At 35.7% G+C, this 24,735-nt stretch overlaps 2 protein-coding genes and 1 long non-coding RNA gene across 3 annotated transcripts; all 3 read right to left on the bottom strand.

The window, feature by feature from the left end:
- Positions 1-3,191: 3,191 nt before the first annotated feature.
- On the bottom strand, positions 3,192-4,282 carry LOC127161640 (golgin subfamily A member 6-like protein 22). The gene has a single exon (XM_051104367.1). The coding sequence runs from the start codon at positions 4,159-4,161 to the stop codon at positions 3,226-3,228; it is 936 nt and encodes a 311-aa protein (XP_050960324.1). The 5' UTR covers positions 4,162-4,282; the 3' UTR covers positions 3,192-3,225.
- LOC127161639 (uncharacterized) lies at positions 4,194-13,783 on the bottom strand. Its single transcript, XM_051104366.1, has 7 exons — positions 13,774-13,783; positions 12,881-13,573; positions 7,902-8,528; positions 7,081-7,707; positions 5,635-6,873; positions 5,407-5,559; positions 4,194-5,089 (listed from the first exon to the last, which is right to left on the bottom strand). Exons 1-7 carry the CDS (start codon positions 13,781-13,783, stop codon positions 4,311-4,313), a joined length of 4,128 nt encoding a protein of 1,375 aa, XP_050960323.1. The 3' UTR covers positions 4,194-4,310.
- A 6,040-nt stretch (positions 13,784-19,823) lies between these two features.
- LOC127161634 (uncharacterized) lies at positions 19,824-24,375 on the bottom strand. Its single transcript, XR_007827114.1, has 7 exons — positions 23,904-24,375; positions 22,953-22,985; positions 22,740-22,784; positions 22,583-22,658; positions 22,310-22,432; positions 22,135-22,218; positions 19,824-20,114 (listed from the first exon to the last, which is right to left on the bottom strand). It is a non-coding gene; the product is annotated as an uncharacterized LOC127161634 (long non-coding RNA).
- Between the last annotated feature and the right edge of the window lie 360 nt (positions 24,376-24,735).

Here is a 24,735-nt window from a genome sequence, read left to right as displayed (position 1 = left end):
TTTTTTTTTTTTTTTTTGTCATGTGCGGGTCTTCGTAGCTCCGTACCATATTGTATCGTGCGCACGATTTTTTTTTCTATGCATGTCATCTGCGGGACTTAAATGATTAAGCGCCAAAAAAGCCGAAAGCTATCTGTGTCACCAGTTTTTTTCCCTTACCCGTAATGGTCCTGCAGTGAGCGGATGTTTATGTTTATCCACGCCGCTGTTAAATCCCACAGCTTCAAATAATTACTGTTCTGTGTCTAGACTCGATGGTGAGAGACATTTGAAAGTTCCGGCAAAAGGTAAACAACATTTGTGCTGTTTTTCCGCTGCTTGGGCTGCTGATATAATGAAGAACGCGGCATTAACTGTCAGAGTTAATGATAGTATTTGTCTCTGACAGTAAGAAATTCTCAAGAAAAACGTTTTTTGGTTGATACGGTTCGTGATGTCGACAGTTGTTGTCTTTTGTCCTGTTTAGTAGGCATTCAATGACTGATTAGGTGGTGCTTGGCTTCAAATATTTGACTTTGTGTCGAATTTGGACTTATTTTGGGACAATTTAATATGATTTATTAATGACTTACCAATGAATCCACCAACGAATGGTTTGCTGTGTATTGATAAATGATCGTCTGTAGTAAGTTTTTCTGCTTGTGAATACTGAATAATGACTGACTTTATAGTTTGTGTTGTGATTTATAATAGGCAAGTATGTATTAAGAAAAAGTCAGCTTAACCTTTTAGTGGTTAATTTTCTATATTATAACAGAAATATTGTTTAAAAGGAAGAGCTTAGCCAATTTTGTGAAATGGTTGTGGTAGAATCGTTGCTGTGGTTTTTAAACAGTTTTTAATGTGTTCTGAGCAAACTGTCTCTAAGTACTAAAAAGTGCTGATGTTAAGTACAATACTTTGTTGTGTGCTATATCGTCCCAATAACTTTAATATTAGTTTCAGCAGTAAGTTCTTAAGTCATACTTAAATATGATTAGATGATTTTTGCTGGGGACTTTTCATATAGACAGGGCTAATGATAATGTGGTTGATGAATTTTGAAATACTATTAATATTATATTATTAATATTATAGTCTTTTAATTTAGTACAACATGTGACAGGATCTACACATTTTCAGGATCATATGTTTTGATTGTTTTTTTTTTTCCATTTTAACTGAAAAATAGATGCAGCTTGTTTAGTGAAGAACACTTTTAATGGTGAACAATATTTCTTTACAAACATTTTTAAAGGTTTGTAAAATATATTATTTGGGTACTGTTCAGAATCTCAGTGATAAAGGACTAACATCATTACATGATCTGGGTTAATGAGGAATTTTTATTATTATTATTATTATTGTGTTAGTTATAATAAAATAGTTAACAGTAGTCACCAGAAAATACAGCATAATTTCAGAATAATGTTCAGATTACAGTAATCATGTTACAGACAAAGTAAATGAAAACAACACCCAAAGTAAATTAAAGCTTCCTATGACACTTTATCCAAACTGTTAGTTGTGATTAATAAGTATAAATGAAAAATACAAGAAATATTAGATCCAACCCCAGATGTCAGATCCTGTCAGAAGATACCTGCTTTGTCTGATACCCAAAACCCTTTAACAGCTAGTCTTGTCTGTATGTTTCAGTGCTCAGTCGAACTTCGACTTTGGCTTCATGCAAACTTCATCCCTGCTTAGTTTATGCTGGAGTTTGTGCGTAAATCTTTTTTTTTTATTATTATTATTATTGTTATTATTTATACGGGATGCCTTGCAGTTTGGCATAAAGTTTGGATGCTTTCATCGTGAGTATACTGGCTGGGTTTATAAACGTTTATTAAACTGACAGAATATCTTTATTTTGGGCATTCAGAAACAAAGCTTTTCTCTTTCCAACTGTAATTGCATATGTGTTCATGTTTATAAATTGGCCATGCACTAAAATACACTAGTGGCACTGACCAGAGTTTTGCACTCATAATGAACAATCAGTGCTACATTAAACAATAGCATTCACTACAAAAACAAGGAAAACAACAAGTAATATAATAAATGAGAGAAATGTGTAATAAATGAATATGATTAAAAGGAATAGCTAAAAGAAAAATTATTAGCCTATATGATTAAGAGTATAAATGAATAAATGTCTGGTTGCTCTCTTGCTATTTTATTATATTATTATAGCTATTGAGAACATTTATATTCTGCATCAGCATCTCAGGTTTCAGCCCCTGGACATTTTACAGTTAATAAACAGCTGACATTGGTGTTTTCTTTACTGCTGGATACATCACTAATATAGTTTAGTTGAAGGAGTGAATGAAAATGAATGAGTGAATTTGGACACTGAGGCTTTTTGTTGCTCTAATTAAGTCTGTACGCTTGATATAGAAAGTATATATTCTCTTTCTGTTTTTCTCTGCTTTTTTTTTAAACACTCAACTTCAAACTCATCTACACCACTTTATTATCTAACAAATAAATTGTTTTGGACTGCAGCTTGAACTGAATGTGACGATATGATAACCTTGTCCTAGATGCTGTGTTTTTGTCCTGTGTGTATTGTGTGTATTGTCAAGAGGAAAATGAGACCAAAAAATGCAGATGAGCTGAAGGCCACTGTCAAAGAAACCTGGGCTTCCATACCAACCTCAGCAGTGCCACAGACTGATCACCTCCATGCCACGCCAAATTGAGGCAGTAATTAAAGCAAAAGGAGCCCCTACCAAGTATTGAGTACATATACAGTAATTTTTTTATTGGTCTTATGAAGTATTCTAATTTGTTGAGATGGTGAATTGGTGGGTTTTTGTTAAATGTGAGCCAAAATCATCACAATTAAAATAACCAAAGACTTAAACTACTTAAGTCTGTGTGCACTGAATTTAATACACGAGTTTTACAATTTGAGTTGAATTACTGAAATAAATGAACTATGCACATATATATATATATATATGATTTTCTCTTTTGACCAGCAAGTAATATATTCCAATTTAAGAAAATCAAATATTACTTCATGACATTTGGACACTGTCAGTGGTTTATCATTTAAGAAAAATACTCTCACGAGCAGCATAAGTAAGAAGATTAAACAATGTCCTGTTTGAAATGTTCTTTATATTCTTATCAGCAACAACCAATAAAGTGGACTGAAGTCACATATTGTATTAAATATAAGACTTGGTCTCTTACAAATCTATATCCAGTAGGCTTTAAGATTTAAAAAATCTTTTACATGACATTACATGACCATTTATCTTTTAGTTCCTTTCTTAACCTTTTCACTTCATTTAGTTGTTCAAGTTTCTCCTTGAGCTCCTGAACCTGCTCCTCTTTTCTTTTTCTTAAGTTATCCAATTCATCTCTTTGTTTTCTGGTTTCATTTTCATGTTTCGTCTTCATTTTCTCTAGTTGCTCTTCAAGTTTCTGTTTCATTTCATCACACTCTTTTTCTTCTATTTCTATTCTTTCTCTCTCCTCTCTTTCTTTTCTCTTGATCTCCTCCTCTTGTTCTCGTTTCAGATCATCCCACATTTTCTCCCATCTCTGTCTCTTCTCTGCTTGTCTCTCTTCATCCTCTTTTCTTCTCTTTCTCTCCTCTTTTATCTCTCGTTTCAGCTGCTCATAATGTCTATCCATTTCATTTCTCTTTTCTTCATATTCTCTCTCTTTCTGTTCTCTCTCTATTTTCATTTTCTCTGTCTTCTCCTCTGTTATCTGTTTATCATCTTCTCTCTCTCTTTCAGATTTCTCTCTTATTTTCTTTAGTTCTTCTTGTTTTTCTCTCAGTTGTTCCTTGAGTTTGTCTTTTCTCTCTCTTTTATCATCCTCTTGTTCTCCAGTCTGTCCTTTTTTCTCTTCCTCCCATTCTCTCTGCTGTCGTTTAAATTCCTCTTGAGTCTCTTTGTCATTTTCAGCCTCTTTTATTTTTCTCTTCCATTCTTCTCTTTCTTTCTCTTCTTTTTCCTTCTTCATTTGTTCCTCTAAATCTCTCTTTTTTATTTCCTCTTCTTGTTTCATCTGTAATTCAGCTATAATACGGTCATGGTCATTTTTCATTTTTTCTTGGTCTTGTTTATACTCTTGTTCTCTCTTTCTATCTTCTTCTTCTCTTTCTTTTAGCTGTTTTTCATACTGTCTTCTCTGATCTTCATTCTCTCTCTTCATCTCCTCTATTCTTTGATCATATTCATCTGTTTGCTGTTTCTCGTCTTCTGATTGTTTCTGATTCTCCGTCTCTCGTTTCTTCTGCTCTGATTTTTCTTTCTCCTCAAACTCTCTCCTGAGTGTTTCCTCTCTTTCTCTGAACTTATTCTTCAGCCTAAATCTTTCCTCATCTGCCCTTTTTTTCTGTCCTCCAGTCTTTTTCTTATGCTTTTGATTTCTGTGTCATATTTGGCTTCTAATTCTTCAATTTGATCCTGATTTTTTCTTTCCTCCTCTTCTATCATTTTCATTCTCTGTTCAATGGAGTTCGCTGCCTCCTCAAACATCTCATTTGTGAAATATCTGCCCTGATTCATGTTTTCTATCATACTGAATAGCTGAGTAACTTGTGTCTGATCTTGTGTTTCTGTGTTGTTAAAAGCCAGGAATCTGTTTCCACAGTCACTGATCAGATTCTTGAGTTCAGCATTTTTACTTTTCTCTACATATTCTTCTATTGTTTGTTTTTTCAGTTCATCTTCTCTAGTGAAGAGAACAATGCAGAAATCTGTTGCTTTTGAGCCAAATATCATCTTAATCATGTCTAAAGTGTCTTTCTCCTCTTGGGTGATTCTTCCCACGCTCAGCACAATGATGATCACATGTGGTCCAGGTGCTGACAGTGAAATACATTTCATTATTTCTTCCTGCACTTGTTCTTTTGTCAGTGAGGGGTCAAAGAGTCCTGGAGTATCAATAACAGCTACTGATTGACCATCAACTTCACCAGCTCCCTTCTGACAAACAGTGGTCACCAAACATGAACTGTCTTCACTGTGAAACGCATTTTTTCCGAGGATAGTATTTCCTGTGGCAGACTTTCCATTTCCTGTCCTCCCAAACAGCAAGATTTGCAAACATCCTAAATCTGATGGTAAATCTTCATCATCTGAAAATAACAAGTTTAGAGATTAGAGAGAAATATATATACACACATACAATAAGCAGAATAATTGTAAGGTTACGGGGGGAAGCGGAGATATGGTTAGAAAGCATGAAGATAAAAGTAAACATTAAATAAATTACTTTTGAGGGATTCATTACTAAAGTGTGCATAAAAATGCTTAATGGCAGTTGGCAAACCTACTGGAAGGTGCACACCAAACCATTGTCAATGCATTACTATTATTATTATTATTATTGTTTACACCCAAATATTTTTTTGCAAATTGATTTTAAAATTAGCTGGTTATTGTTTTGACTTACTGTTTGTGTGCTGAACCTCTGGAGTTTCTGTATAAAGTTCATTACGTCTACTTTTTTCCTTCTCCTCTTCTCTTTGTCTTTCCTGTTGTTTCTGTTTCTCCCATTCATCTCGTTCTCTCTTCAGCTCCTCTCGGATCTTTCTCTCTTGTTCTTCTATGTCTTTTGTGTCTCTTTTATATCGTTCTTCTGTTTTTATATATTCTGCTTCCCTTCTTTCTCTCTCTTTGTCATGATTCTGTCTTTCTTTCTCCATCATCTTCTTCATTCTCTCTCTCTCTTCTTCATGTTTGAACTGAAGATCCTCTTTCTCTCTCTGTCTTCTTTCTCTCTCTCGTTTAAGTTTCTCATAATATTCATCCCATGTTTCCTTTTCTATCTTTCTCCTTCTCTCTTCTTCTTCATCTCTTCGCTTTCTTTCTTTATCATGATTCTGTCTTTCTTCATCCATAGTCATCTTCATTCTCTCTTTCACTTCTTTAAGTCTCTGATTATATTCATCCCACATTGCCTGTTCTTTCTTTCTCCTTTTCTCCTCCTCATCTTCTCTTCTTTGTCTTTCCTGTTGTTTCTGTTTCTCCCATTCCTCTCGTTCTCTCTTTAGCTCCTCTCGTATCTTTCTCTCTTGTTCCTCACATTCTTTAATGTCTCTTTTATATCGTTCCTCTCTTTCTCTAAATTCTTCTTCTGTTCTCTTTCTCTCTTTGCCATGATTTTGTCTTTCTTCCTCCATCTCCATCTTCATCATTTTTTTCTCTTCTTTATGTTTGTTCATCAGTTCTTCTTTTTCTCTGTTCAGTTTCTCCACTTTCTCCATCAGTATGTTCTTTTGTTGTTCTTGTATTTTTCTTTCCATCTCTCTGAACATCTTACATGAGTAGTAACTCCCTCCGTTTACTTTCACCATGTTGTCTATCTTCTGCAGTAGATCAGTCACTTGTGTTCGGTCTCCAGTCTCTTTATTATTAAACACATGGAATCTGTTTCCACACTCAGCAATCAGCTGATTCAAATCAGATCCAGGTTTTCCCAAACACTGATCAATGGTTTTATCATTCAGATCATCTCCTCTGGTGAAGAGCACCATGGTGTACTTCAAAGAGTTTTCACCAAACGTCTCTTGGATGATCTTCACTGATGTTTTCTCTTCTTGAGTGAATCGTTGTCCTAAATTGAGCACAATGATGAACACATGTGGTCCAGGCAGAATCATGGGGATGCAGTTGCTGATCTCTCTCTGGATTTCTTCATTACTGAATTCAGTATCAAACAGTCCTGGAGTGTCGATCACAGTAATGTGTCTGCTGTTGATTTCAGCTGTTTCTCTATGACACACTGTAGTAACAGACTCTTGAGATGTTTCAGCTTCAAACATGACTCTTCCCAAAATGGTGTTTCCAGTTGAACTCTTCCCAGCTCCAGTTTTTCCCAGCAGCACAATCCTTAGTTCATCTGCTCTTTCTCTTGAATCTGAAAATGGACCAAATAAAAATTAAAAACAATATATTGAATTTTAAGTTAAGGTTGTCAATTAACAAGTTCATCAGAGAATATTGTGTGTAATTTATACTGAAGCATCATGTGCTAATCATATTGTACTCTGCATATAATGTTACAGTTTTGTCTCCATGTAAAATCTGTTACTTTAGTAAACATGAAAAGTTTTCTTATCATTACCTTGTGACTGAAACCATGTCTCTAATGAATGGATTCTTCTCTTCATTTCATTAAATTTATGCAGTTTTTCCATCTGTGTCTCCATCAATGTCTCTGTGGAGAAACAATCACCACTGTTTCCCTCAACCATCTGCTCCAGTTTCTCCATCAACACAGACACTTGTGTGTTCAGGTCAATGAAATGATGTCGTCCTCCAAAACTCTCAATGACAGACTGTGTTTCTTCATTCAGTTTTTCTGTCTTATGCTCTGAATTCTGCTTTATGAGGATCATGATGTGTTTGTTGATTCTTGAGCTGAATATCCTCTGGATCTTCTCCATTTCTGCTCTGTCTTCATCAGTCAGAGGAGCATCAGGAATGATGATGATGAAAACATGAACTCCAGGATGACAGAGAGACACACAGCGGTGAGTCTGACGCATCACTTCCTCCTCTGAGAGCTGAGTGTTGAACAGAGCTGGAAGCTCCACCAGACTGATCAGACGTCCATGAAGCTCCACGTCTCTCCTCACACACTCTGAGCTGAGCTCTGATCTTCTCTCGCTCTGATTCAGGATCAGGTTTGATATGAAGGATCTTAATTCTCTGTTACTCCCACACACAACCAGATTCAGCTTCACACCCTCTGAAATTGCAAGGGAATAAAGTAGTTTAACAATGTGATTTGAAATTCGATTAATGCTGCATTCATATCATGGTAATCATCACTGCACTGTAATTTAGTAGTTTCCCACTAGTAAAAGCCATTCATGTCTTTTATGCCTATTACTGTATTCTCACAATGATTCTTTATTCATATAAATAAATAAATCCACTCACCCAGTGTCTTGATCTTCTTCTGTAACTCTTTGATTTCATTGTCTCTCACTCTAAGTTTCTTCTCTACTTCATGTCTGACTCTCTTCTCTGAAGCTCTTATATACGTCTGAAGAGAATAGGGTTCAGTCTTCATGCTGTCTATATGATCAAACAGGTCTGAGATCTTTTCTGAGCTTCTCTGGTCCTTTAACCCCATCACAATGTGCCAGCTCCCATAGAGACTCACAAAATCTGTCACACTTTGGTCAAGTTCAGTAATGAAAAGCAACATGAAGTGCTCATTAGAGTTAAATATTCCTTTAATCTTCTCCATTTCTGCTCTGTCTTCATTAATAAGTGGACAGACAGGAGTAACGAGGCTGAAAACATGAACTCCAGGATCACAGAGATACAGACAGTGGAGCGTCTCCCGCATCACTTCCTCCTCTGAGAGTCGAGTGAGAGCTGGAAGCTCTATTACACTGATCTGTCGTCCATGAATCGTTCCCTCTCTCTTCTGACACACTTTACTCATCTCTTTCTGTGATTTACTTGGTATCCCTCTAAACATTTTAGACACAGAGTTCTTGAGTGTTGGATTATTTCCACACAGCACAATGTTCAGCTTTGCTTTTCCAGTAGTCGTCACTGAAACAAGATTTAGAGACAGTAGACTCAGATCAGTTTTGGTACCAAATGTACGCTTTCTTAAACAAAAGAAATATTACTTTGTAAAATATAATTACATCACAATATATTCTTTTATCAACTGAAAGCTACCTTACAACAGTTTACTGACTTTCTTTTTAGGTTAATGCGACAGTAAAATTAAAGTATGGATTTATGGCAAAATACAAACAGATGGTGTGCACTCAAACTGCAGCCTTAAGAGGAATAGTCAGGTTTTTATTCTCATTGCATCAACTCTCTCACTGTAAATCAGTGGTATGTGGTACTATTTCATAGTGTTGAAGTATCTACAGCAATTTCAGTTGCTGCTGGAGATTCTTCTACTCCTGATGATCTAATTTGTCTCTTTAACTCTTCCTATTCAGATATCTTGCATTCTATAGCCCCTCTGAAATATAAATGTCCAAAATTTAAATCATTTGGATGGCCCTAGCATTCAAGTAATTATTAATTCTTGCTTAGTTTCTGGCACTGTCCCTGCGTGCAGTTGTCCAGCCATTGCTTAAAAAACCCAATGCCGATATTAATTGCTTGAATAACTTTCATCCTATTTCAAAACTCCCATTTCTGTCAGAAGTTCTGGAAAGAGTTGTCCTGTCACAGTTACATCCTTTTTTAAACTCAACTCATATACTTGAACCTTTTCAGTCAGGCTTTACCCACCATAGTACTGAAACAGTTTTGTTAAACATGTTAAATGATTTGTTACTGTCAGTTCATTCTGGTGATAATGCAGTTTTGGTTTTTTTGGATCTGAGAACCGCTTTTGATACAGTAGATTAGGGCTGGGCGATAAAACGATAACGATATGTATCGCGATAGACACGTGATCGATATCAATAAAAATGTGTTCTATAAAACGTTCGATATTTTTTTATTCTTCGTCGGAAGAAAACAGAGGTTGCGAAGCAAGCTTGGTTGCATTAACAAAGGCACTCGCTCTATAACCTAGCAACGTGGGAGTGACAAAATTATTAAATTAATCCACCTTATTTTTCCCATAAGAGTGGGTGCAGCCATTTTTTTTTTTTTTTTTTTTTTTTTGTGTCTGGCTTCCGGTCTCACCCACTTCCAGCTAGTTTTAGCTGCACAAAAAGCTTGTTTTGCTGCTTGATATTGCAAACTGGCGTGTCTTACCGTTTTATTTTAATGTATTCTCTTAATTATGAATACACTGGTTTGTAGTGCAAACTGTTTTACCGTTACTGCACTTCGAGATTCTTCTCGTTATTATCCTATGGTAAATTATGAACCGGACGTCTAACACATTGCCAGAAAACAGCTTACTTCCGCGTTGAAAAATAAGGTGGATATCTTGTATTGTAGAATGGACGCTCAGCACCGCCGAGAGTTTCGCGCCATCGTTAAAACGAAACCGAAAGTAAAACGCGCGCGCGCGCATTTAAAAGCAGTTTTAATACCCCACGTTTAGAGAGCGACTCCACAATGTGCGCAAATTAGACTACATAACATATCTAGGCTGTAGGCTATACGTTGTGTAGTTGTATTTAATGCAACCTTAATATTCATTTAGTGCTCCTAAATTTAGTTTTGGTGCTCCTAACTATTTGAAGTTGGGAACACCAGTGCTACCAAGTAAAAAAGTTAATTTCGATCCCTGAACACAAGCAGCAGACCACCTTGGAGAGGTACTCTGCATCAGTGCCTTATGACAAAGAATCTAAATGGTACAAAGATAAAACGGAGGCAGTGGCATATTTCTCTGTTTATATTTAACACTGCACTATTTTATTACACTTTATTAAGCATTTCTTACATTTTCTTTACAGTACAGTAGTACAGTACAGCCCTACAGTAGATCATAATATTCTTCTGTCACACCTTGAACACTGGGTGGGCATAAAGGGTACAGCATTCTTGCTGGTTTGAGTCATATCTCAAACCCAGGTCGTTTTCAGTGTCTGTTGGCCAGTTTATCTCATCATCTGCCTCTCTTTTCTATGGAGTACCTCAGGGGTCCATTTTGGGGCCATTGCTCTTTAATTTATATATGCGTCCACTTGGTATTGTTAGTATTGTTCATAGTAAAATATGTATGAACATAATATATTACCTAGATTATTTATTTTGCAAAATCTTGTCATTTTAATAAATATTACATGCAATTTATTAAAAAATTGTTGCTGCTCCAATTAAGCTCAGTGTGTTCTCTTTAAGCTTCTCCACATTTAACGTCTACAATACTTCATAAACATACTTTAAATATTAACTGATAATTGTCACTAAGTTAATCTTTATAAAATGATTTTTTTTTTTTTTTAAATGATTTTAAAAATAAAATGAAACTTATTTTGACAGCTTTAAGATGACAAAATTTAGATGTAACTATAGTTTATGCCCAAAGATGAAAGGCATGTCATCAATTCGAAGAAGGAGCCGTCAGAAACCTGTCATATCTGTCCAGGAAAAAAAAGTGACTAAAGGCTGGAATACACTACACAACTTTGAAAGATTTTTAAAACACCAGGCATCATGCACTTACAGACTTTGTAAATAGTCACAAGGAAAACTGGCCACCATACGCTAAACAACTCACACTAGCAGACTTTAAAATAATTCTGTTTCATAATGAGGATAGTTTCTGTGTTTATCCCCATGAATGAAATGTTTTATTGGTTTGTTTTAATATTTGATTTTTGAATGTGTTACTTAGCTGAACGTGGACTAGCCCAGATGTTGCAATGTGCTTCAATGACACTTGCTTATTGAGAAAATGTTGATTTTTAATTGTCATATTAAGAAAATGTACGTTCTTTTGTCTTTTTTAAGAAAACTTTTTATTTATTAATTTGGGCATGTAGTTTCCATGCAAAGGATGTGCAGACCTCATCAAGTGATCTAGCACCACCAATGGAAATAGTCGAGCGCACATGGAAAAACATTTTCATTTTAACCAATTAAAAGAATCGATGCAGCTTTTAGACACAACTTCTTATTTTAATAGTCAGTTTGATAACACTTTAGAACACTAGTCGTGCTGTGTCTCAGCTGGTCTCCAAGAGTCTCGTCATGTCTAAGCTGATCGTCCAGAGCCACATCACATCTTAGCTGCTCATCCAGAGTATCATCTCGTCACAGCTGATCGTCCAGAGTCTCGTCACATCACAGCTGATCGTCCAGAGTCACGTCATGTCCTGTCTGATATCCCAGTCTGGTATCCAGTGTGAGGGATGCACCGCTGGTGTCTGCACGCACAGCTGGTATCCCCCATATCTACTCACCTTAGCCCTCCAGTCTTTGAACTAATTCCCCTGTCAGTAGCACTTCCCATGATGGGGTTTGCTTTATGGAGCATTTGGGCTGTGGCGTCCACTATGATTTCTCCAGAGGAGGAAGCTGACGCTGCAGATCCTCCAGAGGTTGTGGTGTTTACTGCTGTGTTTCCAGAGGCAATGGTGCCCACTGCAGTTTCTCCAGAGGTGGCGGCATATGCTGCAGAACCTCTTGAAGTGGCGGCACTTCGATTTCTTGTGTGGTGGTGGCACCCAGCAATGCACCGTTAGCTTGTCCCGCCCTGGCTTTAGAGGCCGCCTGTAAATCCTCAGTCTGTCCTGTTATAGCCACTGAGGTTCCTTATGAAGTACCCTGCTCTGAGCCAGTCATGAAGTCCTTCTTTTAACTGTCTTCCCATTCTGAACCAGCCATGGAGGCTGATTATGAACTGTCAGGTTATCCAGAATCAGGCCATGACTCATGTTGATTTTAGTCCCTGTGCTCTTATTTTAAGTAAGTTTTAGAATAACTTGAACCACGGTCTGTTTAAACGGTATTTACGAGCTAATGACGTAACCGCAATGACAGAAAACATAAACAGAGAACTCGGATATAAACAACAGAATAAACACAACAACCCTTGTGTAAACACACACACACTATTTATACTTCAAAGTATTAATATGATGATTTATCCGTTAATTCACTGTAATTGCCGCAAACTTTTAGCTCAATCATTCTGATCAGCGCTCTCTCAGCTGCACCTCTTCTGTCTCTCTCCCCCTCCCTCCTAACCGCTCACAATTTTCTGTTTTTCCAAAAGGGAGGGTCTGAACACATACAAACCAATGAAAATAAAGACCAACCTAACTTGTAGGGCAAAATCACATTTTTTCCACCTCTATAAAACAATCAAACTTACTCGCCAAACTTACTTATCATGTTCTGTGGTATTACTTTTCATTTTTCTCCCTGTCATTTTCTGTTTCGAATACTGCACATTAACTATTAAAAGACATTATTCATAAGAATGCTCTTAGAGGTATTATTCTGAAAAAAAAAAGATTTTGACAAACCTGCTCCATCACTTGCTGTTTTTGTGTTCTCAATGAACTCATAATCCTTCTCTTTGTCGTCTCCTCTGTCTGAAAGTCCAGATCTGCTCAGATCTCCATCCACTGATGATCCATCACCTCCATCCTCATACATGTTACAGATGAGAAATTCTTTGTGTTCTTTCTTGAGTATCTTCTCTATTCTTCTGAACAAATCAGATCGCCATCGTTGGTTTGTTGTATCAAACTGTAGATGTCCTCCTCCACACTCTTTTATTAAATCATGAATAGCATTGTTCCATATCATAGAAGTCAGCTTGTATCCACGTGTCTCTTCATCAGTAGTCAGCACTATAGTGTGTTTAATGGCCTGCGTACTGAAGAGGTTCAGCACATAATTCACTCTCTCTTTGTCGTTCTCACTGAAGTCGTTATACTGCAGTATGAGTACGAACACATGAGGTCCTGGATCAGAGTGATGCACACACTCTCTCACTCTCTGTGTGATCTGTTGATGTGAGAGATTCGGCTGGAGCAGGTGAGTGTTGATGACTGTGATGTGTCTCTTCTCCACCTCTCCACTGATTGTCATACTGTGCTGCTGTAAATAAGGTGTAGCTTCTCTGTTAAATGCTTCTGTACCCACTGTAATGTTTCCCACTCGGCTGTTTTCTGATCCATTCTTTCCTAGCAGCACAATCCTCAGACCAATCACTGATAAAATGTACGAACAAAAAACAAAGAAACACAGATGTTAAGTTTTCATGTTGTAAGGTTTACAGAACCTCAGACACTTTGATCTTCTGAGACGGACAATACACACAGTGTATTAAGATACAGACATTTGTTTCCACATCTCACTGAGAGAAGATGTGAGAAAAGTCCCTATCCACCTATTCCTTCCATCCACTTACCCTCACCCATCTCCTCTCACTCAGCTCACTTAGACTGGTCAATAGCATAATATAATGTTCTACATGAATACAAGTGATATCCATAGTCATGTTTGCTATCATTTGAACTGTCACTGTGTGTCTGGTACAATGGTCTCATTCTCACAAGAAGTAAACTAAAATGTAAACAGATCCTAAGAGTTCAGAAATATATTGCTCACTGTTGAGGTTGTAGTATTTCCCAGTGTCTTTCATGCAAATTACCATCTGTCCCCAAAAGGTGCAAACGATCAAGTCTAGGACTTGATCAATGCAAATTCAAATTGTTAGTTCCTGTCTCCATCTTGGGGGATGTCTGTCTGGGTCTGAAGTACTTAAAGAAGTGTAGCAAGAAGATCAGGGTGCCTTTCTGTAGCCAGAATGAGCCCATACTACAAAGTCTGTTGACACACTTCGTACTATGTATTTTTCTCAAGTCAGGTATGCATCGTACTCCTAGATTCATCTTGGAGATTTCTTGTAATGATTTGATATCTTTGAATTGGCTGTATAATTGGTGTAATACATATTTACCTGACTTCTAATAAATTGTTACATTTGATTTTATTCTGACTTACTCTGAAATTATTTTCTCAAGTAGATTAAGTGAAGGCGTATGTTACCGCAAATACGTGTCCAGGGTTAAGTACATACTAGATCTCAGGTTAGATGGAGCATGGGGCACATCAGGTGACATTCTAGATTTCTGACTAACTGCTTGACTTTAGTTAAGTTGTTATGCAGTTGCATTAACTATGGGGGGCTAGATAAAATACTATTGGAGTATTAGCATGGTTCGGGCATATTTCATAGTACTAGCCATAACCTCTGGCTATAGTCTCAGCTTTATTCAAGTTGTTATATAGTTGGACTAACTATAGGGGGCTAGATAAAACACGATTGAAGTATTAGCATACTTCATAGTGCTAGCCATAACCTCTGATTTTGTTTGAGCTTTAACTAAGTTGTTACATAGGTGACTGTAGGGGGCTAAATAGAACCACTATTTAAAACATGACAAGCATGAGGCGGTCTATTAAATAGTTAGTCATAACCTCTGATTAATGATCAGACTGGAGGGTTTGTGATCGTGGGGCCCATGTAAATCGGCCGACATGAGGCACCCTGAGTGACATAGATTCCTAATGAAAGAGTAAATATAAAGTAAAGAGTTAAATAGAATAAGCAAATGTTAAAATAATAACAATTACAAATAGAGAAACAATCAATTCGTATGACAACCTAAATTCGAGGTCATAATAAAATGGAGTCAGATTAGATGATAAAATGGAGTCAGATTGAATTTAACTTCAATTAAACAACTTTGCGCACTGGAAAGATCCAACATGCAAGAAAACCTTTGGCCACCATTGGATACCTTCCTTGGGCCAATTGCGTGGACCTTACAATGTTTTATGGGGACTTCCTATAGACATTATGATTTTTGTACTGTTTTAACAAAAAAAAAAAAAAAAAAAAAAAAAAATTCCATCACCTAACTCTAAAAACCTTCATAGAAACCTTCTGATTTTTACATTCTTTAAAAAAAAACAACAACAAAAAAACCCAATACATTTATTAGCTGTTTTCATTTGGTCATAGGGATCCAAACAAACAAACAAACAAACAAACAAAATGTTCCAGAAGGTCAAATATTTCTGATTTTATTATCCTGTGTGTTTAGTCCAGGTAAACCCTATGACCACACACACAGACACGTTCCATAGGTGTAATGGTTTTTCTACTGTACAAACTGTATTTTATATCCCCTAAGGTAACCCTACCTCTAAACCTATCCATCACACAAAACTACAGACATTTTAGATTTTCGATGATTTATAAACCGTTTTCCTCATAGGGACCAAAAAAATGTTCCCACAAGGTCAAAATTTACTGGTATTACTATCCTTGTGGGGAACATAGGGAATATCAGGTCACACAACTAGTCTGGGGTGACAAAATGTAGGGGAGTTTGAGCTGAAAATAAGTAGGCTCAGCACAGCCTTATGTCATTTGCTCAATCCAGTTGCCATAAAAAAGCCCTACGTGCTTACTGCTGCTCTATATTGTCATATAATGAATAGTTGAATGTAACACAAAGAGAGAGGAACTATTATAAAAAAGCTAAAATGTGATTTAAATGGTGATTGATCAAGCAACTGCTCATCCCCCAGAAGATGAACTGTCTAGATATGCCTGTGATGACTCATTTGAAATAGGTGCATGTGCTTGCTAGGCTGATTACCTGATGAAAATGATTTTGAATTAATTCTTATGTAGATCAAGTTGAGTGTTATGCTTTACATCAGGGATGGAGAACTCTATTCCTGGAGGACCACAGTCCTGCAGAGTTTAGCTCCAACCCCAATCACTCACCAACTCTTAAAATCCTTCTAAATCCTCTGCCTGTCCTGTCGTGGCCATGGAAGCTGCCCCTGAACTCTCTGCCTGTTTTTACCTCTCTGTTTCAGGCCCATCTCACTGCATCCTTCCCTTGGTCCATTTTGGATGTTAGTCTTAAATGTCCCTGTGGATGGTACTTGTCGAGTGGCACTTGCAGGCTTCAACATCCACCTAGATAAACCTTACCGCATTTGACCTCAGGTGAGCGTCTCCAGTGCCTACTTACAAATAAAATATATTTACACATGTTACTGCTCTACTGATCATACGCTGGTTCTTCTTATTCAAGCCATTTCTCCTAAAGTTGCACCTGCACTTATTTACATCATCAATACTCTCTTATATATACATCAATACTCTCTTAATATCTCTTCCCACATGGAAAGAACCTATATGAGGATATATGTGCATATATGAAACCTATATGCAGTATATATGCACATATATGACAATATATATGCTGCATATATGCGTATATATGCCACATATAGGCAAAATTGAGGTGCATATATGTGCATATACAGGCCATATAAGTCTCCTGTATTGCTTCTTTATATCCACAAAAAAACCCTATATGTACATACAAGATATGTCTCCTATATAGCTCATGGCAGGATCTGGTCATTTTAGCTCATATCTCACTTTGGCAACTGTCATACATGATGCCTAGCTCATATTTTCTATTATCAAAGCAATAACTAAGAACTAACTAAAAAAAAACAAAAAAAAAACTTATGTGCGAACACGTGAAATTGGTATCACATGTAATTGGCATGTTATGGAATTTACCCACACGGAAATAACCTATATAAACATTTATATAGGCCGTTTTCCTATATTATATGTACTTATATGTACATATACGTACATATATGCACATATATGTACATATAATATAGGAAAACGGCCAATTTTATATATGTCACATATATTAAAAACCTATATCAAAACCTATATTAAAACATATATGTTTATATAGGTTATTTCCGTGTGGGTTTACACTAGCGTATAACCCACTCTAAACTTTTAGAAAACTGCAGACTGGTATCCCTTCTTCCATAAATTTCGAAAACTCTTGAGCGAATCATGTTCAACCAAGTCTTTGCCTTTCTTGCACAGAACAACCTCCTGGACAGCAACCTATTGTAAACTAAATAATAGATGACCCAACATAGTGCTCATAACAACAGTTTTATTTATTAATTTAAAAAAACATATGTTTGAATCAAAGTGGGTGAAGGAGAGGGGAGTGGAATCAGGATAAACATAATAGGATAAATACAATAAAATAATAAAGATAAAAAATGAAATAAACGGGGTGTTAATTTTTCAGATACAGAGGTGTATTTAACAGTAGCCTTCAAGTAGGAAATACTACAGAAATTGAATAATCAAATAGATATCTTCACTGCTTGGATTAAATATACACTGATTACTATTAAAGCTAATAAAGTGATTTAGTAAAGAGCAGGGAGTGATTTTTCTCTTTTCCTTTGTTGTTTGATTAACATTAAATGATACTGATGGATGAAGGGATACTAGTCTGTTGTCACTTTAAGAGTTGCCCAGACTCAAAATAATGATACAATAAAATAAGAACTGGATTCTTCTCAGCTGTTTATGTTCACCTAAGATATTACAGACCGTGTCTACTAGAATTCTTGTGAAGATTTTGTATGTATTTGACTGTCAAAGCTCAATAAGAAAGATGCAAAACAGAACTGAATATGGGATCACTTGATTGAAAATACAAAAAAAAGAAAAAAGAAAAAAACACTGTCATGTTTAAACTACCAGTACTAATAAAACTATAAATTGTACCATTTTCAACAGCGGGGTATTGCAATACTTTTTTTTAGCACAAGTATATCATGAAACTCTACACATAGTCACTAAGATGTGTCATTCAGAAACATGGCTTTTCATATCATCGCTACAGGCTGATGACATACAAATCTACCTCACATTCCAGCTAAATTATATGATAGCTACTCACATCTCAACATGTCTGACAAACATTTCTTGCAGAAGGACCATCACCTTCAACTCGACCTTGCCAACACAGAGCTACTTGTGGTTTTAGCCAACCCAACACTTCATCACAATTATAACATCAAGCTGGGCACATTAACCATAACACCTTCTAGGACAGCCAGAAACCTTGGAACTGGGATTGATGATCAGCTGAATTTCTCAGGCCACACTGTTAAAACTATGTATTTTTAAACCTCTGTAACTGATCCAGAATGCGGTAGTGAGAGTGGTCTTCAGCGAGTTTTATGAAATGACTGAAGACATATTTTTTTCATCAGCACTTGACCCCTTAATACTGGGGATGCACCAATATCACCATTACTTTTATTTTTGGTACTTGACAATACCAGTATTCTCATAGCATTTTCAATTTATTATTTTGTTTTATTTTTATTTTATTTTTAAATATTGGGTACAGAAACCAAAAACATATATGAACCATGTTAGCTGCCTCATAATGCAGCTAACATCAAGCAAGCAAATCACATGCACATTGGCACAGAATGAGACAAATGCCTTTAGCCTGAAGCATTTCACTCAGGCTGTTTGTTTCACTTTCGCTTTAAATAAGGTTCCCTAGTGAAAAAATATGCTAAGTATACTTGCAGCCAGACTAATTGTCAGTATACTTCAAGTGTGTTACTGATTAGTTAACTTGAAGTGTGCTATTTTGGAACAACTAATTTTGTGCTAAGTATATTTTAGTTGTAATTAAATTGTAGTAAAGCATAACTGTAAGTGTATTTAGTGTACTTTTATGTGCTAAATTGGAACAACTTCAAGTATACTTAGTATACTTTAAGTAAGTATATGCTGTAAGCTAATTGCATGCTTGATTAGTGATATTAAAGTGTACTTTGTTTGTATTACAAGTATATTACAAATTAATTAAGGGTGTCTTCAAAATATACAAGAAACACACCATAAATATATTATTTTTGAGTAAAAATATGCAAATTTTTTCCCCAATGCTGAATGCACTCATTGTCAGGGTCATTAAAACAGTGTGAGTGAAATTCAATTGTTGGCCATGCAATAGTGTTTACTTGGCTGTACTTGTGACATCACAAACTAGTAGCTGAACTTCCTGTCCAGTACACTGTAAATCCTAATAAGTTCAGCTTACTTAAAAAAAAGTTTGGAAACCAATTGCCTTATTTTGTTAAAGCAAACTTAAAGGTAAAACTAAAGTTAATTTAATAATCAGTTTAAAGTAAAGAAAGCAAACTCTTACAGAGTAAATTAACTAATAAATATCAAGTAGGTTTAATGTCATTTCTAGTTAACATACTCCAGGACATTTACTAATCTTACTTAAGATTTAATAGTAAGATTACTTTATTAATTCTATTTACCTAGCAGTGTTATTTTGTGTTGTGCAAACATCTTACATGCTGTTATTCTCAACATGGATTTAATCTGCCATTTTAAAATATGGGAACTTAAAACATTTCGTGCAATCGGTTTCCACATTTTCTTTAAGTAAACTGAACGTATTTTTATTCGTTCAACCAGCATGAAATGAACTTAATACAAGTTTGAAATTCTCAACAGTTTATTTTTGTAAAAAACTTTAAGAATATCACAATAATAAAAATTAGCTTTTAAAACATCTGTGTTCTTATAATACTCTTTACAGACTTCTTAACTAAACAGCACTTTGTTGTCATAACATTATCGTGACCCACTGGAACACTGTTAAACAATAGAGCATTTTCAGAATGGCATGCAAACAGAACAGCAAAAATAAAATACAGGCCTTTAAAACCCATTCATGACAATTCTTCCCTCCATGATTGCCTTTATTGCATCCACAATGAGGGCATGTCCTCTGGTAGAACTGTGAGCAGGTCTACAACTGCTTGACTGAAGTCTGCATCCACATCCTAAGTAGAGAAATAAAATAGGTACAGTGTGAATTTCTCCATTTCAATACTGGAAATGTTCTAAAAGCATATATTGACAAGGAACTTTTAATGCTTTTCATTTATAAGCAAATTGATTCAAATTGATGACCAGAGTGAGTGTACAATGATCTGTGCAAACATCAAGTACAAGGGAATGTAATTAAGCTTTAAATTATGATCACCAAAGAGAGATGACGAGATTTATAGTGTGACAGTGACATTTCACAATACATGATTTAAATCAGAGCAAAAGTGTAAATTATCATTTGTGTCAACTATTACTGCATGCCTTGTCTTGGAAGTCTTGGAATATTACACACAAGTTCCATGGACTACATTTTTTGTACATTGTTTTCAACATTATAGATGTGAATTCACAGAACTTTTTTTTTTTTTTTTTACAACATGCTAAGAATGCTAAGAGCATTTTCTCTCGTGTTATGGAGTGATGGATCACACCCATCATTTACATGATTTTATCTTAAAGGGTTTGTTCACCCAAACCAAAGATTAAAATTAGCCCATGATTTACTCGCCCTCAAGGCATCCTAGGTGCGTATGACTTCATTCTTTCAGACCAATCCAATCAGAGTAACATTTAAAAAATGTCCTGGCTCTTCCACGCTTTCCATGGCAATGGGCGAGTGTTTCTGTTCAACAGTTCAAAAGGAGTGCAAGAAAGCGCATCCATCCATAATAAAATGTGCCTCACACATGAATAAAGGTCTTCTGTAGTGGATTGATGCATTTTTGTAAGAAAAATATACACATTTAAAAAGTTATAAACTCTCACTTCCACTAACTGTCATACGTGCAAGCCTTTCCAGGTGGATGTTGTAGGACGTTTGTGTGCATGCGCTGGTGTAAATATGCAAAGAAAAGTTTGTTTACAGGAGCAAAGGAAGCAAAGTTTCCTTACTTTAGCAAAAGAAAACCAGTCTGCTCTTGGTTTATATTGAAATCCTCCGACATTCTTCTTTATGGATCTTTGTTTTGTACTTCTAATTCGTTACTGGTGTTTCATTTCGCTCTGTCCTGTGCTTCCATGGTTGTCACTAATCACCGGCGCATACGCACACGTATATCCTACATCAGCTGCCCGGGATGGCTTCTGCCTATGACAGTTAGCGGAAGTGAGAGAAAAGTGTATAGTTTTAAATATGGACATTTTTCGTACAAAAACATATATTCGCTACAGAAGGCCTGTATTCACCTCTCGGAGATGTGTGAGGCATGTTTTATTATGGATGGACGCATTTTACTGCACTTCATTAAACTGTTGAACAGAAACAGCCACCCACTGACATTATAAAGCTTGGAAGAGCCAGGATATTTTTTAATATAACTCTGATTGTATTGGTCTGAAAGAAGAAAGTCATATACAATAGGGCTGTACGATAAATTGCATGCGATTGTCATGCGCATCTTGTCAGTAAAGACGGTTATGTGATTACACAGAGCCTTAGTTCACTGACAAGCTACGCAATATCGTGTTCATACGCGCAGGTGAATCGCATTCGATTATGAACGCGATATTGCGTAGCTTGTCAGTGAACTAAGGCTCTGTGTATTAAATTCCGCTCCATCTGAATGCATGTGATAGAGATTTACTACTAATCACAGAACCATCTTCACTGTCGAGATGCACATGACAATCACATGTGATTTATCGTGCAGCCCTAATATACACCTAGGATGCCTTGAGAGTGAGTAAATCATGGGCTAATTTCCATTTTTGGGTGAACTAGGCTCTTTATTTCAAGAAGTTTATTTCAAAGTGTGTAATGATGTTTGTGATCACTCAACACAATTTCACGAATTTAAAGCATTTACACCAATTTCAGTAATAAACTGTTTCACAAAAGACAAATATAGCATCTACTGCAAAACTAAAAAAAAAAAAAAAATACACAGAACCTTTGACAATTTTTCATAACCAGAACTATATTCATATTGAATAAAACAAAATGATGAGAGCAGAAAATTCAGTAATACTTACGAAACACATCCTGTAAAATTCCTGTGGGTCATCCTCCAGGATGACTGAAAGGCCCTGAAGTACTGCAGTGGAAACATCAGATGACTATGAAAAAATAGAGACAGGCTAAGGATAACAATCATAAGCAAATCATGATTTAAAGGTGACAACTACAGTCAACATGATAAAGAAATACCTTTTAATTAACTTGATGTGAAATTTAAAATCCTTTTTTCTAGAAAATGTCAAAAGTGCAGAGTCTGTGTCCAGTGCTGCGCAGAACTCAGATCCGAGATATGCGACTGAATCCTGCAAAGATCTAAGAACAAACATTGAGTGGCTATTAACATTTTGAAGGACACAATCCATAAACACACTTTTTGAAAAGGAATAGGGTTTTGAAAATTTTGGAAATGAAAAAAAAAAACAGGTTCACCCAAAAATAAAAATTAGCTATTAATTTACTCACCCTTACGCCACCCAGATGTTCATGAGTATTTTTCTTCAGCAGAACAGCAAAGAAGATTTTTAGCTGAATATGTGGCCTTTGGTGATTGATAAAATTTAAGTCAGAGACTGTCCATTTTTGGAGGGAAAAAACATATCAAGGAGCACAAACTTAATACCTGTTGCTCCTGATGATATACTGAGGTTTTATCAAGATGATCGATCTGTGGAAGAAAATGAAATAAATGCTTTTAAGTCTCATTTACTGCATTCATCTTATATTTATCTAAGTAGATCCTCTCTGCAAAGTATAAAACACAAATGTAAAGAATGTCTGTTATATCACAAACATAGCACTTGTAACAAACATAAACTAAAGCATCTGAACTTACATTTCCACTGCACAGCAGTCATCAGCTGGTATTCTAAAATAATAAAAAAGTGTTATCCATCAATCAAAAATCAGTGAACAATGAACAAACAAAACCAAATGTATAGAGTATTTTTTTCTTATGTGATGTAAATGGAAACATCTGGTATTTTAAAACTAAGGTCGTTAACTTACATTTAAATAAGTTTCAATGTTATATATACTCTGCTTGAGGAGGTGGGGGTGATGGGTCTGCTAAAGACTCGTTAACAATCTCAGAATGCGTGTTGTTTGTTACTGCCTGCACATTACCGTAATTATCATACTAAGCACGCATACTATTTTCGTCGCAACCAGGTATTTCTAACAAATAATGCTACGGCTTGACTACAGTTTAGCACTCATAGTTGCTTTCAAAATCGCCGTGTCAAGTTAAAAAGAGTTATTTTAAAATAACCCGTCTGACGGTGTAGTGTTCTTTTCCATCCGTTTGTACACTGACCGGATTGCGCGCTCTCTAGCGTGAATACGGCCGTGTCTCTGAGCTCCTCATTTGAATGTGCCGCGTCCAGAATAAAATATCCTACAGCATATGCTAAGCGTTTACGAAATTAAAAACGATCTCCTCGTTTTAAGTGTTTTGTTTACTTCTCACTGAATTTTGAATTCTGCAAAACGTCACATGAAACAACCGTCGTTCAAATTACTCCTATTCTCGTAACTTATCACTAGCACGAATGGATAACATAGTAATTAATAGACAACCAGGGAGCTAATTTTACAGATATGAAGTGGACATTAAGTTAAGTGGTTTGAACAGAAATCGCTTCAAATAATGTGCAGGGTCAACCCGTGTTTGAGTTCTTTGAATGGGCTAAGATGTTCCACAAAACAACATGCAACAAAGTGCATAAAATCTAACCATCATAAGGACTAGCAAGCAAAAAATGAGACTTAAATTAAAAGCTTTTACCTTGATTTTACCGAAATAGATCCTCTGCAAACACACGTTGAGTCTTCAGCCGTTGTGCTTCTGCGACGTGGGGGAGGGGCAATTGTCGCCCAGTGCGCATGCGTAACAGCATGTCTTGGACATTTTGAGTAATTTTACTTAAATTTCATTAGTTATGGGAACTATCTGTTGTAATATTTCAGCAATGAAAAAAAAATTAGTAAACTCAACATTTTGGTTAAAATAGAGTAAACTTACTAGTATTTTTATAGCAAGGAATACTATTTGGTTTTACAGTCTAGAACACTTTTTCTAGTGTTCGTATGGTGTGCTGTTGGTATAAAATTATAAATGCATTGATGTACATGGACCCCTCTGTGACATTGTATCAATTTATTAAAATACTTAAATCACAATTACAAGAGTAGCATTTTGTATGTATGCATACACTTCATTTAATAATGTTTTAAATGGGCTTTAAATGCATTTATCATGTTTTATTACTTTCTGTTGTAAGCATGAAGTACACTTAAAAATTTTACTTAAAGCATACTAACAAGTTCTTTAATAATGTACTTTAAAAGTATACTTTCAATGCATTGTTACATTTCAGCACACAGTTAAAAATAATACTAAAATATATTTACATAAAGTGCAAATAAATACACTTTTAAAAACAAACAAAACTACATTTCAAGTATATTTTTAGAAAATATATTTTTTAGAAAATATACTAAATTACAATTATTTTAAAGTGTGTTAAAAGTTGTATTGTGAAAATAGGTAAAAGCATGGTGGTAATACTCTTATAATATATTTAAAGTTAGTACAACTTTTGGTTAGTATATTTGCA

The sequence above is a fragment of the Labeo rohita genome, unplaced genomic scaffold (genome assembly GCF_022985175.1).
Source record: "Labeo rohita strain BAU-BD-2019 unplaced genomic scaffold, IGBB_LRoh.1.0 scaffold_70, whole genome shotgun sequence".
Lineage (NCBI taxonomy): Eukaryota > Metazoa > Chordata > Actinopteri > Cypriniformes > Cyprinidae > Labeo > Labeo rohita.
This window is presented reverse-complemented; position numbering and strand designations above follow the sequence as displayed.

Excerpts from the sequence above, each read along its gene's own strand:
- LOC127161639 (XM_051104366.1), bottom strand. Across the intron at positions 7,708-7,901 it reads GAAGAAGATCAAGACACTGG|AGGGTGTGAAGCTGAATCTG; the intron begins GTGAGTGGATTT and ends TTGCAATTTCAG. Across the intron at positions 6,874-7,080 it reads GACATGGTTTCAGTCACAAG|ATTCAAGAGAAAGAGCAGAT; the intron begins GTAATGATAAGA and ends GTCCATTTTCAG.
- LOC127161640 (XM_051104367.1), bottom strand. The coding sequence starts at position 4,161 with ATGAAGAGAGAGAATGAAGATCAGAGAAGACAGTATGAAAAACAGCTA.